Source organism: Antennarius striatus, chromosome 5, assembly GCF_040054535.1.
Source record: "Antennarius striatus isolate MH-2024 chromosome 5, ASM4005453v1, whole genome shotgun sequence".
NCBI classification, from domain to species: domain Eukaryota; kingdom Metazoa; phylum Chordata; class Actinopteri; order Lophiiformes; family Antennariidae; genus Antennarius; species Antennarius striatus.
Window position 1 is genome coordinate 16,324,411 of NC_090780.1, and position 13,058 is coordinate 16,337,468.

At 42.5% G+C, this 13,058-nt stretch overlaps 2 protein-coding genes across 3 annotated transcripts in view; one reads left to right on the forward strand and one right to left on the reverse strand.

The window, feature by feature from the left end:
* Positions 1 to 1,069: 1,069 nt before the first annotated feature.
* zgc:101564 (protein FAM72A) lies at positions 1,070 to 4,888 on the reverse strand. Its single transcript, XM_068315271.1, has 4 exons — positions 4,359 to 4,888; positions 4,044 to 4,121; positions 3,288 to 3,412; positions 1,070 to 3,015 (listed from the first exon to the last, which is right to left on the reverse strand). The coding sequence occupies exons 1-4, from the start codon at positions 4,508 to 4,510 to the stop codon at positions 2,921 to 2,923; spliced, it is 450 nt and encodes a 149-aa protein (XP_068171372.1). The 5' UTR covers positions 4,511 to 4,888; the 3' UTR covers positions 1,070 to 2,920.
* Positions 4,889 to 5,757: 869 nt separating this feature from the next.
* srgap2 (SLIT-ROBO Rho GTPase activating protein 2) overlaps positions 5,758 to 13,058 on the forward strand; it is a 49,435-nt gene continuing 42,134 nt past the window's right edge. For both annotated transcript variants that reach the window (XM_068316392.1, XM_068316393.1), the window contains exon 1: positions 5,758 to 6,289. In XM_068316392.1, coding sequence (XP_068172493.1) covers positions 6,223 to 6,289 — 67 coding nt within the window. In that variant the 5' untranslated portion in view covers positions 5,758 to 6,222. The remainder of the gene's footprint in view (positions 6,290 to 13,058) is intronic.

Genomic DNA, 13,058 nt, shown 5'->3' on the forward strand with positions numbered 1-13,058 from the left:
GAAGGAATGCCAAATCAGTCAGATTGTTGCACAAAACAACCGATAATGATGCACATGTGCAGATTGACAATCACTCGACCTTCTGAAAGATTTTCAGTGCACAGAACTGAGGTCAGATGCTTCCAAATTTGTTACAACATTTAAATCTAAAGATTAGACATGAAAGTGTAAATCCAGTTTCATGAATTATGCCCTTGAATTAAATGTACTCACCTTCTAAGTAAAATCATCTTTAAACCCTGTGTATGTCAATATAGGACTGTTCACATACCAAGATAAAATGTCTCCTCAGTGAGAACCATTGTCTGTACAGGTAACTTTCCTGTGGATGCCACGAGTAACAAAGGAGTTAAATCAAAAAAATTAAAAATTAAAACAGAGCTTTCAAGATATTTGAAAAAAAAAGTTTATTAATTTAACAAGCATACAAAACAACAATCATCTTTTCAAACTACTGATGCAGTTTCAGTGCAATTTCAAAATATACATTTTTTTCAGCAGGGCATGTTAATCCAAGTAATTCCCATCAAAAACAGCCATTTAAATATTTCATTTGATTATCATTTGACAACTGTCCCAGCCAGAGGAAGCTCACAAGTGGTACCTTCTTCAGGTAAAACTGTACACATCCAACTTCAGACACACAAACAAAAGCACTGTCACAAATGAAATATTAAATACATGAATGAAAACATGAGTACCATAGCACAATACAGTATAAACCAATGGTTGTAAACAAATCTTGTAAACACAAAGGAAGTATGTCATATAGATATTTGGTTCGTGGATTTAATACCTAGCTGATGGTTTTCCACAGAGATTATTTGGTGTGCAAGTGTAGCAGAAGCAGTCAGTTACAATGTTAAGGTGAAGGATACAAAAATCTGGACAAGATTTCCTTTTCAATGTATATTTTTTCACAACAAAAGGCAATAGTATATAAATAAGATAGGAAGCCAATTAAAATAAAGGACATAGGTTTTTTTTTCTCTTTCAAGTAAGATGGGAAACTCCGTATTGGCTTCCTCAAAATTTCCCTGCAACACAGAAATCTCAGAATTATAGCATCACAACAATGAAACAAGAGATGAAGATGGCACTAACTTGAGTTGAGTCTGTGATTGGAGCCTGCAGACGCTCCTGTCTGGCACAACAGGCTGAGGAAAAGGCCTGATGACTTGGTGATGACCAATGAACACACAGCGTTCACCCCTTTTTAGAAGTAAAAGTAGAGTTTTGTGAAGGACTCTACCAACTTAAACTTAATGTTAAATGTGGAATTCACTGAAGGTGATGAAGATGACGTACAGTAACTCCCCTTTATGGAGCTGTACTGAGCTGCTACATGAACTGAGTGGCAATGTGATTAAAACCAGATCAATCTTATCTTACCAAACTTTTGCTTCATGGTCCACATTAAAGTGTTACAGAGCACAGCAAAAGTGCACCTTTTGTTAGTTTCTTCTCAGCCATCAAAACGGAAACTCAGCTGTCCAGACCATATTTTTGGAAGCACACCCAATGCATAATTAGGTTAGTATCAGATAACGCTACAGTCACATCCACCTGGGTTTCAAACATGTAGTACTGTTGTCAGGTGACTGTCAAACACTGTATTAGTAGATCAAGATGTCTCACCGATACGTTACATCTTAAGGTTAATGGAAATTAAATATGCTAGTCATAGTAAAATGCACAAAACTGATAATATACGTGTCATTCCATACTTGTGCTATTTCTCCAATGCATTGAATTTAAAAAAACAAAAACAACTCAGCTTTCACTAAGAACCAGCCACATAATAGAATAAGCCTTTCTGTCATGACTGTTCATAAGAGTCTCCTGTTATTACACCCTATTCAATGTAAATATTAACAGGATTATCGTTAAAAAAGATGGGTCGGTGAATTGTGGTCATCCTGTCACAAAACTGGGCTGAACGCAAATGGTGTGAAAAACAAAAAAACAGTATAAACTGAAAAGTTCAACTGACTGATCACACCACACTCTTAGCCTCTTATGGGGTTGATCAAAACAAATTAGTTTAATGGAGACTGATGAGAAGTAGAATACGCTAGATTAAGGAGTCTAGTCGTTTCTTACTTTCAGTCTATAGCAACATGTTTAGCAGACATGTCTACACAGCCCATGCACACAAAAAAAGGCAAAAAGAGCATGTGTGGCCATGTGTCTGTACTTTTACAATAAAAATGCTATGGGGAACGGCATGGGCACAGGTCAAAAAGTAATTCATCACTAAATAAGTTGTGTAGGGCCAAAAGCTTGTGCTGTACTGTTTCCTATAGGTTTGAATTTTGCACAATAGGAGCTGTGACTTTATTTAGGGTCTGCATCCTTCAAAGGCTGTATTTGAAAACCAAATGCACAGCGACACAACTTAATTTTTTTCTGCTTTTCTTGGGATGCAAAGGATGCATGTGCTCACCCTACTGTGGGAATCATTGTGCGTCAATACTAAAGGATCCCCCCACCCCCAAAAACCGCAGATTAAAAAAGGATGGGGCCCAGCAAAAGTAGGTCACATTTTCAGGAGTCTCCCAATCAGTCTTGTCGTGTCACTGTGATGCATTCAGTCATAAAACACAGCCTTCAAAGGGCGCGGCCATTGAATTGAGACAGTTCTTATGTTTCTGACAAGAACCCAGTTCATGATGTCACAAGTGGTTGTTCAGCTGTCCACAGCAACACAGCTGCTGTGACATCACTAATTGGAATGTGGCCAGATGCACCCTACAATTTAAGAGTTCAATTCATGCAGAGGAGTAAAGTAGCATTTTTCTACCCCATCTGATAGTGTGGTATTACATTTTAATGCCCGTCTTTTCTCTCTTATCTCAATGCATGGTTTGTTCACTCAAATGTTGGCCTTTCACGTCTCCGCCATTGTCCGTATCCCTCTTTACCTAATACACTCCTCCTCTGATGGGCTTTCCGATTCTTCATTCTCACTGTCATCCAGCTCAGGAAGATCTCCCCACAGGAGCAGATTTAGACCTGTGAAGACATCAAATGTTGACTCATTATTCACTGTTTGTTTATTTTTTGGATTCCCGTTAGATTTACAGATCAAAACACTTTGCAATGAATTCTATCTTGGTTCTACATTTAATACATGAAAAGGTGATTGTTATTATGTTTACAAGTCTTAAAAGTTGGCTTAGTGATTGTTTGGATGATCGTGTTTGGTAACCCCCTTCCAGCTTGCCTGGTAGTATGGAGCAAAAATTGGAAAAGGGTACCCATGTTATTCATAGAGGCTTACTAACCTGTTGCATCAAGTCTGTTTAGAGTAGATACAGCATCGCTGTTGAACATCCAGAAATGGCCGTTGTTACAGGAGAGAAGGCAGGGTTTACAGGGGGCCACAACATGATAGCCCACAACATTACCACTGACGGAGGGAGGGTGACAGAATAAAGAAGAAACGTTTGTCAGCATTTTACTGTTCTGAAAAGTGCCAACGTCGCTGGTGGGTGTCTATTATCGAACAGATGTTTGTTGTTGGCTGTGTAGAAAAACAAAAGACTGAAGAACACAAAAGAGGCTCTATGATGCCTCAAAATAATACCAAACTCTTTTAAGATAATAGATGTAAACTTCAAATGAATATAATTTCAACAACAGGCTAACTGCAATACATAATTACAATACAGATAGTTTTCAAGTAGAGGATTTAAATATTCTGATTTGAGCTTCCCAAACTGAGACTATAATCTGCTTTTCTCAGTTTTATACAATTGAAATTTTAGATCTTTGGATGTTAAACTATGTACTGTTGGTCAAACCAAACAAGATGTACAAAGGTTTCACCTTGGGCTCTCAGAAAAATGTAATATGTATTTATTTATTATTTACCATTTATCTACCATTTAAAAATGCAACTAATGAATCACTAAAGATCACATTGACAGGCAGTCTAAATCTAGATCTAGAGGTGTAATCTATGAAAACAGGTTAAATGGCTAGGATCTCTGAGAGCTGTTTGCTTATCAACATATCAGTGTAACAGATGTCTCACATACCATTTGAGACATGCAATGTCCCTCAGTTTGCATTTGCAGCTCTCAGTTGAGTAGCAGCTGGCCACAAAGTCAACAGTTCTTAGGTGGGGGTGGGGGTGGGGAGTCAGATACAAACACAGACATTACATTAATCATGTGAAATCCACTTAAATTTCAGATTTTTAATCATCAAAAACAAAATTAACATATTAGTAAATTGAATGCCTCACATGCATCGGTGAAGCTAGCTTCAGTTCTCCGCACAAGCCATACATTTCTGTCAACAGCAGACACACATAAAAGGCTAGTCGAGATGCTAACTGGATCCACACTTACCGATTAGGAGGTATATCAGTCGAAAAAAGCTCAACCTCGGTGTCTGCAAGAAGCACTGCTTTCATGCCTCTTGTGCATAGCAGGCTGTCACAAAATACGCAGTTAACTTGGGTCACACACTTGTTTTTGAAATTAGCATTTGATGTAGACATTGTCCTGCTAAAACGGACTCGGCTCTCTTTCTCTCTCTCTCTCGCTCTTTCTGCCCCTTGACAGCAAGTGCAGCAGGAAAAACAACTGAGCTGCCTTTTAGCTCAAAATCCCTTCGATTTGGGGAAAACAAAAGTGAATTTGATGCTAGCACAAGCTCCAGCGTCGTTATGCAAATGTTAGCTTTACCCCGACGAGCAAACGGAGAACGGCTAACACCCGATTCTATAACAAACGAAACGATATCGATTTTCACGATTCAGTCTCGACGTGAAAGAAAACGGTTATAGCACAGATAAATACACGGCAACACCGAATCGGACCGCCTCAGCATCCGTTCAGGTGTACTTAACACCTAGCTAAGAGCTGTCAGATTTGTTTATAACTTCCTGGTATTTAACGGCACTTCCTGAAACTATCTTTAAAATACCCCACACCTGATTCTGATTGGATACAATCCACACCAACAAACGCTATTGGTCTATTTCACTCCAAAGTCTAGTCTTAATTGGTTAAAATACAAGCGGACGTTCAAAATCCCTGGAAAATGATTGGTGTTACTCGATGTCACTCAAGTCCTGTTTCCACGCTCTTGGAGTGGAAGTAAAGTGCTTGTCCTGAGACATTAAGCGGATCGTTTGTCTTTGTTGATATAATACACACGACAGAAACCTTAAATACTACTATTCTATGTAAAAAAAAATACTAAACGCTAAGTGTTAACATAGAATAAAATAGAATAGAATAGAATAGAATAGAATAGAATAGAATAGAATAGAATAGAATAGAATAGCATGCAACAACGAAATCATAAAGACAACTGGTGCAAAAACTCAGGTGCAAAAATAGAACGTGTGTGTGTGTGTGTGTGTGATCTATGTGTGTAGAGTTTAAGTTATAGTTTGAAATCAAGCAAGGATCTAGATTAGATTCTAGCTGCAACCGATAAGAAGTTGTTCAGTGTCATACATGCTTCAGTAATAGATCATATAAAGATATCCCGAAATATCTCCACATTGTTATATAACATAAATGTGCGACTCTACCGCGACGTGATGCGTTCACTATCAAACATTTCGGTAAAACATGAGACAGCATGATCACTTTGTAAAAGCAAGACGGAAATGCGGAACTCGTTCCATTCCGTTAACGTCGGCTCCACAAATGAACGCTGTGCGTCCTGCGCACTGAGACTGCTCAGCCAGTCCCTCCATCTCTCCTCGGGTCCTCCTCTCACGTTTCACTCGGGAAGAGGGGAGCAGTTCTAACAGCAGTTGTAGTTCAGACTGCTTTGAGACCGACACACTCAGGGCAAATGCTAAAATAAACTACTTTAGAAAACCTAACTAGTTATGATTGCTAGTTTTAAATTTTTGTTTTGAAAGGGAATGAATCTTCTTTCACTTGGAAGTTGTTTGCACCATAACCGGTTTTGGGGAGGCAGTGAGGCGCGGCGGCGGATGGGAACCTACAGCAAAAGCAGCCTCAGTAGCGCCAAACTCACAATGCGCCTGGAGTGAACCGAGGCGAGGACACAATACTGATCAGCAGACACGTTGAGGGGCTGCGATCTCATCTGCTCTCTTGATCTTTTTTTTTTTCTTTTTCTTTTCAACACTGGTTTAAGAGGGGCATTTTTTACACGATTTTAAGATTTGATTTATTGATTGAGACTCCGCGACGAGGGCAAGTGGGTTGATCTCCAAACTCAGCCATGACGTCTCCAGCGAAATTCCGCAAGGAAAAGGAGATAGTGGCCGAATATGAAACTCAAGTTAAAGGTAAACTTTTGTGAAGCTCCTCCTATGATAATGTATAACTCTTAGCAAAGCGATGTGTCGTGAAATATGTTCTTTGTGACTATATGGTGTGTTTTCCTCCACTTGGCTGAATGCATGGATTTGTGGAGCCTCACCTCAGGCGTAAAGGCTGCGCTTGCCTCCGTTTTCTCCCATCACGAATGATTTGCGGAGTTAAATTGTCACTATGCGGACATGGTCGATTAATAATACAATACAGATAAAGTGATCGATTAAATCACAATGAGAACACGATGACCAAAGTGTCCTCATGCGTGTCATCGTCCGCTTGAACGCATCTCACCGATGACCAACAAAGACGGAAAAATTACGCGCTGAAATATAAGAGTTGTCGTCCAGATGTGGTGTCTGTGGGGGTATTTAAGGAAGAGCCGAGGTGGAGGTGGTGTGTGAGGGGTTTTTATCGACTGCCCAGAGGACTGGGGGTTTCTTCATGGAACAAGGCAGGGCGTTTTCTCTCCCCATGTCTCCTGCGTGTCTGTGCTGCTGCTGTGGACCACCGTCCTTTCATGCCACCGACGTGAACGTGCGCGTTAACGCGGTCCACAATGAAATGATCGATTTGTTTAAAGGCTTGTCCATTGATTACAGTTCAGTGGTGTCGCTTGTAGGAAAGCAGCAGGGCGAGAGCAGAGGCTGCTGATGTGTTAACTGTTTACTGCCTGATCGGTGTGTGTGTGTGTGTGTGTGTGTGTGTGTGTGTGTGTGTGTGTGTGTGTGTGTGTGAGGGGGGGGGGTCGCTGTTAGTCAATTCATTGCTTATCAGAACTATTGGTTTAGGGTTAGTGGCTTGGACCCCAAGCTTGGGAGGACTCACAGGTGGCAGGAAGGAAGGAGAGAAGGATGTGTGTGTGTGTGTGTGTGTGTGTGTGTGTGTGTGTGTGTGTGTGTGTGTGTGTGTGTGCGTGTGTGTGAGGGAACAGGATATCGCCGTCTTTCCACTGCTGCTGTGCTGCCAAATCACCAAATGAAATGAACAACTGCTTCCCTCATCACACCTACTTATCGTTTTATTTAAACATCATCCTCTTCCCAGCCTCGCCTCCATAACTGACACGTTGTTATACAAATTTAAGTATTCTAAAACTGGAATTTCAGGTGTCACTGAACTAAAAGTGTTGAGTGCAGGAAAAGCGCCATTATCACACTGTTTCATCAGATCTGGCGCCAGCAAATTCCTTCCAGTGGCACAGAGGTGGGAGGTCACCTCTGGGAGGATGAGCAGCATTCTGCACAGATCGCCATAGGTGTTCACTTAAGTTGATGTCTAGTGATTGTGAACGCCGTGCAGTGCGATTATCACCATTTTGGTATCTCAGATTACTTTAGCGATCCCCTTGGTTCTTGTGTGGAAGCTGCTGAGTTCACCAGTCCACCCCAGTGGGTCTGATTTGATCTGGAGGAAGTTAAATGACAAAGGAATGAAAGTGATGTCAAGTCTGATTCAGCGTCATTCACCACCACCTACTGGTCACCTGCCCATCTTCAAACTCCTTTAGCTGTCTCCACTCTCACATTAGCTTTGTTGTCTCTGTCTGTCCTGAGGGGCGGGGGGGGGGGTGTCACTGTTTGTGCGTGGTAGCCTGAGTAAAGGTTCTCTGTCAGTGGTGCACAGTGAGGGCTGCCTGCTGCATCTGTCAGCGTATTGACTTTTGGCTTACTGTTTGTCCATCGACACCCTGGATTGATCCCTGGCGTTGGTGTCTTCGTCGCTGAACATCTGTGTTAAGCTGTCTCCCTTCTCCTCGCTGCCCAAACATCATCTTAATTATCCATGCTTGAGCAGATGAAAATATTAACCTGTGCATCCACATTACTGTTTGAGGTGTGTGTGTGTGTGTGTGTGTGTGTTTCTGTGTTTTCACATCTGTGCAGAGATGTTCCAGGTGTATCCGTCCTGTCTGAGAACACACAGACAGTCTGTCATTATCTTGCACGTTGCCATTAGCCACGGTCTAATGGAGGGTCTGGAGCAGAAATGCATGAAGTATCTACACACCTCATCTACTCATGTTTGCTACCACATGTCTGTCTTGTTTCCCCACATCTGAAATGGATGCGCTGTTGCATTCTGGCGATCTGAGGGATCAGACCGGTTTTAATCAGGCAACACTAACAGTTTCCTCACACTGCAGCGTCACATGGTAAATAAATGAAAATCCTCCCTTGACTGGCATTCATGAATCTCTGTGGCGCCAAACGAATCTTATTGATGCGCACAGACGACAGCTTGACAAACGCTCAAGTGCTCAAAGAATGCTTTTTGTTTTCATTTTAAAAATGCTCCTCCTTTGACCTCCAGCAGGAGGTCAGGTGACCTTGTTGCACCTCACCTCACCACCGCTGTATTACCACATTTAAAATAGTGGTATACACGTACTGTAGTCCCATGCATGAACAATATGGACTATGATAATCATGCACGCATGCTGTAAGTAGTTGTGGTTAGAAATTTGGTGCTGATCCATGCTTCTGTTTTGTATTCATCCTACTATGACCGGTTATTGTGATGCTGCTCATATTTTGAAGGAAACATAACTTGTTCATCTGTAATGAGGTCATTATTAATAGTAGGTGTGGAGAAGTGGTGCACACCTTCGTCTTACCTGTTGACGTATGAACTGAAGGATATGACATACACACACACACACACACACACACACACACACACACACACACACACACACACACACACACACACACACACACGTATTGCTGCTTGAATACGTACTCCCATCATTTTCTTAGCGCTACTCTGGGATAACCTGGGATTATGGGAGGAATATCGCTGCTGCTGGGAAGAGAGTGTATGTGCGTGTATGTGTGTGTGAGTGAGTGAGTCAGACAGTGGATGAATGATGGGCAATCGATGAACATCCATAGTTAACAGAGCCTTGGATTGAATTGGATCCAGAAAGCTAATTTGCTTTTTGAGAGGCTGTTGGTGGTTCCATTCGACTCCTCCAGTGATCAAGCATGGAGCTGCTATCATCATTCCTAGTTTCCAGTCTGCAGGGTCACTTTATCAAGAAGTTAAAGCTTTAAATCAGGCAATGGGAAACATTTTAGAGGGAAAATTAGGGAGTGCTGAGTCTTTAAATACATATGACAGATGTTTCATTTTTCAAGTACATTTTGGCTCAACCCATCTCCATCTGTCAGTGTTTTACTCATCAGGGAATGTTAATAAGAGGCTGCTTTTGTAAATAACTGCTGCTTCATCCACTCATAAAACACACTGATTATGTTTTTGGAGTACGTACGGCCATCCTGTCGGATACTGTGCCGAATAACTTGTGTTTGATCCTAAGACTAAGCGCTCAAAAAGAGTTATGGACAGGCGGTATTTTCAAACATATGTAGGCAGTTGTAGCTTTCCAGACTGGCCGTCGAATGTGTTAGGCTCTGCTGATATGTTGATCCATCTCCCCCTGAAGAGGGATGAATGCCTGTTGCCATGAACCCAACCTGTGAGTCCGCCTGCGTATTCGTTACTAAGCTGCCTGTTTACAAGGCCGGCAGAGGAACATATTATTTAGGATAAATGGCTGCTTTCACAAGCTCACAATTGGAAAGGTGGTGACACAGCAAGAGGTTTGTCTGCAAGCAGGACTATGGGTCCGTGTGTGTGTGTGTGTGTGTGTGTGTGTGTGTGTGTGTGTGTGTGTGTGTGAGGCTCCATGCCTGGTCAGAATCTCTTTTTTTCTGTGTGTGTTGCAGGTGATTGATGTGTATTTGGTCAGGAGGAGCTGGGGCGTCCTAGAGGGGCCCCTGATGTAAATCGCAGGTCAAGCCTGTCTCTCATTTATTAACAACTATAAAATAAAAAGAAAAGAAAGGATAAGACAAAACAGAGGTAGAAATCACTCGGCCTGTTATCGTAGCTCTGACTCTTAGCTGCTGCTGCCTTTTTCGCCAGCAAACGTCACATGAGAGTGAGAGGATGTGACATAATGTCCTTCATCTAATTGATCTGCAGCTGATGTGTGTGTTGTTGTCATGACACTTTGCTAATTATGGCCGTGGTTCATTTATAGACCAGACGTCAATCACTTGACTCTCTATGGTGGTGGTTACCTGTGGTGATTGTATGTGTGTGTGTGTGTGTGTGTGTGTGTGTGTGTGTGTGTGTGTGTGTGTGTGTGTGTGTGTGTGTGTGTGTGCCGGGACAGCGTCTCATTCTGTATGGCTGACAAGCTAAAAATATCAGTCAGGAAGGATATTTGTGTGAAACCAGGGTTCAGGAGACACGTGAATCACGCAGGCAGTGTGTGACGCTTCCTGTTTGGCACCCCGGCTTTGTGTCTGGGCAAAGGATTCAACTGCCTTTCACAAAACACCAGCACAAACACATACACACACACACACACACACACTCACACACACACACACACACACACACACACACACACACACACACACACACACACACACACACACACACACACATACTGTCATTTTACACGTAGCGTGGCTGATTTTTAGCCATGCAATCAGCACGCTTGTCTCTGAGAATTAAAAAAAAAAAAGCAGCAAAGAAGCCATTTTTTTAAAAGAATGAAAATCCATTTTCCCTGTGTGTTCCACAGCGGGTGTGTTCAGCAGCAGTCACCATGTGCTGTGTCAGCATGTCAGCAGCTGAAACACTCTGATTTTCTCCCTTTCTAATCCCTTTTTACCCTTAAACATTTTGACAATTTGCGACGATGCTGTTGAGGGACTTGGGAGAAAAGGCACATCGTTATAGCTACCAACACTGTAAGCACTGAGATGACCTTTGTCAGTACACACACACACACACACACACACACACACACACACACTCACTCACACACACATGCACAGCCCTTCTACAAATCAGTGTGTATGTGATACCAAAATTCAGATTGAGGTTTGTAATCCCGCCCTTCCTAAACACCCACATTCTGGATCCAGTCCATAGCAGAGAAAAAAAACAGGAATATTATGTCCGTGACATGCAGATAAACCAGTCCCAACGTTCATCAGTGCGCCACGTCTAAGGCAAACAACAAAATAAACCCGCCTGGAGCCAACTGGGTAAGGTCATAGGTCAGCTGCTAGATGTATGCTGCTCATTGGTGCCAGATGTTCCAGATGCTCTGATTGGGCAACAGATGTCCCGCCTGCCTGGTTGGCTTATCCTAACAGCCGTCCCCTTTCAGACTGTCAGTACAGAGACATGTTTCGATTGGCTGAAATCTCCCCTCTTCACATTTCAACGTGTCACCTGCGGCAGCTTGAACCAGGTATCAGCACTTTCAGATTCAAACTTGTGTGACAAGGCCTTTCTCCATTGTTACCTGATCACCATTTGTGAGCTAACTCTAAATGTACATAATCGCCCCAATGGCTTCTATTCAGTTATATAAAAACAGCAGGATGAAACATGAAAGGTCATATTTTTCTCACAGTTCTTGGGTTGTTTTTCACAGTTTCCTGTTTGAGTGGCGGCTGTCAATGATGTCATGTGGCTGCACTTTTTTCTGCTGTGTGTGTGGAGAGTTAAATTAGCATCTAGCACCACTCGCTGTTTATCTCTGGAGGAGCTAAACTTTTCCATAGGCATTGTGCACCGGACATTGATTCACCACAGGCTTTAGAGGAAGGATGTTTGTTTTAATGTACTTGTGGATGACAACACCTTGAAGAGGGCTCTATGTAAACCCCAGCACTGCAGAGAAAAAAAACCCACTCATATCCTTTGTAAAACAATCAACAGGAGAACAGACTTTCAGCTGTAAATAAATAGGAAAGATGCACAGAGATGGGACGGTGAGAAAACGGTGAGTGGAAAGGATGAATAATGGTCCCGGGGGATGCCAGAGGAAACAGGTTGTGTTTGAACAGTCTTCCTACGTGGCCAGAGAGCAGGACGAGAGAAAAAAAGTGTTTCGAAGGAGGGAAAAGGGAGGAAAGGGGGGGTGCAGAGAGAGAAAAGGGTAAGAGGAGGGATCTGGGAAATATGCAAGAAGAAGCCTGAATAGAGGAGATTTTTTTCAGAGGTATGAAGGAGGGCCCACAGCCCACTTCTACGAGGCTGCAAAGTCCATTCTGCTCACGTCGGTATGTGTGTGACTTACTACAGTATGTACTTGTATCAGTCTTTCTACTCCCCATCTCTATCTCTCCCTCTCTCTCTTCATCTCTCTTTTCTCTCCATCAGCTGCCTCCCGCAGCACGTAGGCACATTTGGTTGCTAGGGTTACTGAATTGCCCCCATTTTTCTGGGTTTGTGAGGAGCAGAGGGAAAATGAGAAAGAATAATGTAGATTTGTCTCCCCTGTAGGGTCTTGCTAATCAGGTTACCACTACACACACAAACACACACACACACACACACACACACACACACACACAAACACACACACACACACACACACACACACACACACACACACACACACACACACACACACACACACACACACACGCTTCAATTTCACATACAACCTGCAGCCCTTGGTCTTTTCAGGTTTTCTTTACTTCACATTCCTGTTTGCAGTCACCTCCTTTATTCCTTCTTTTCATCTCTTTCTTTTTTCCATGGCGTCACTGCTCGCTCCTCATCCCCCTCAGGCTGTGTGTCTGTGTGCTGAAGATGAAGGGAGTCAGGGATTGATTAAGAGAAATTCATTTGTCTGTGTTGTGTCTTGAAACAAATTTGGTTTGTCATGGATGTTTTGAAAGCTGGATGAGTTTTTAAAGGGTC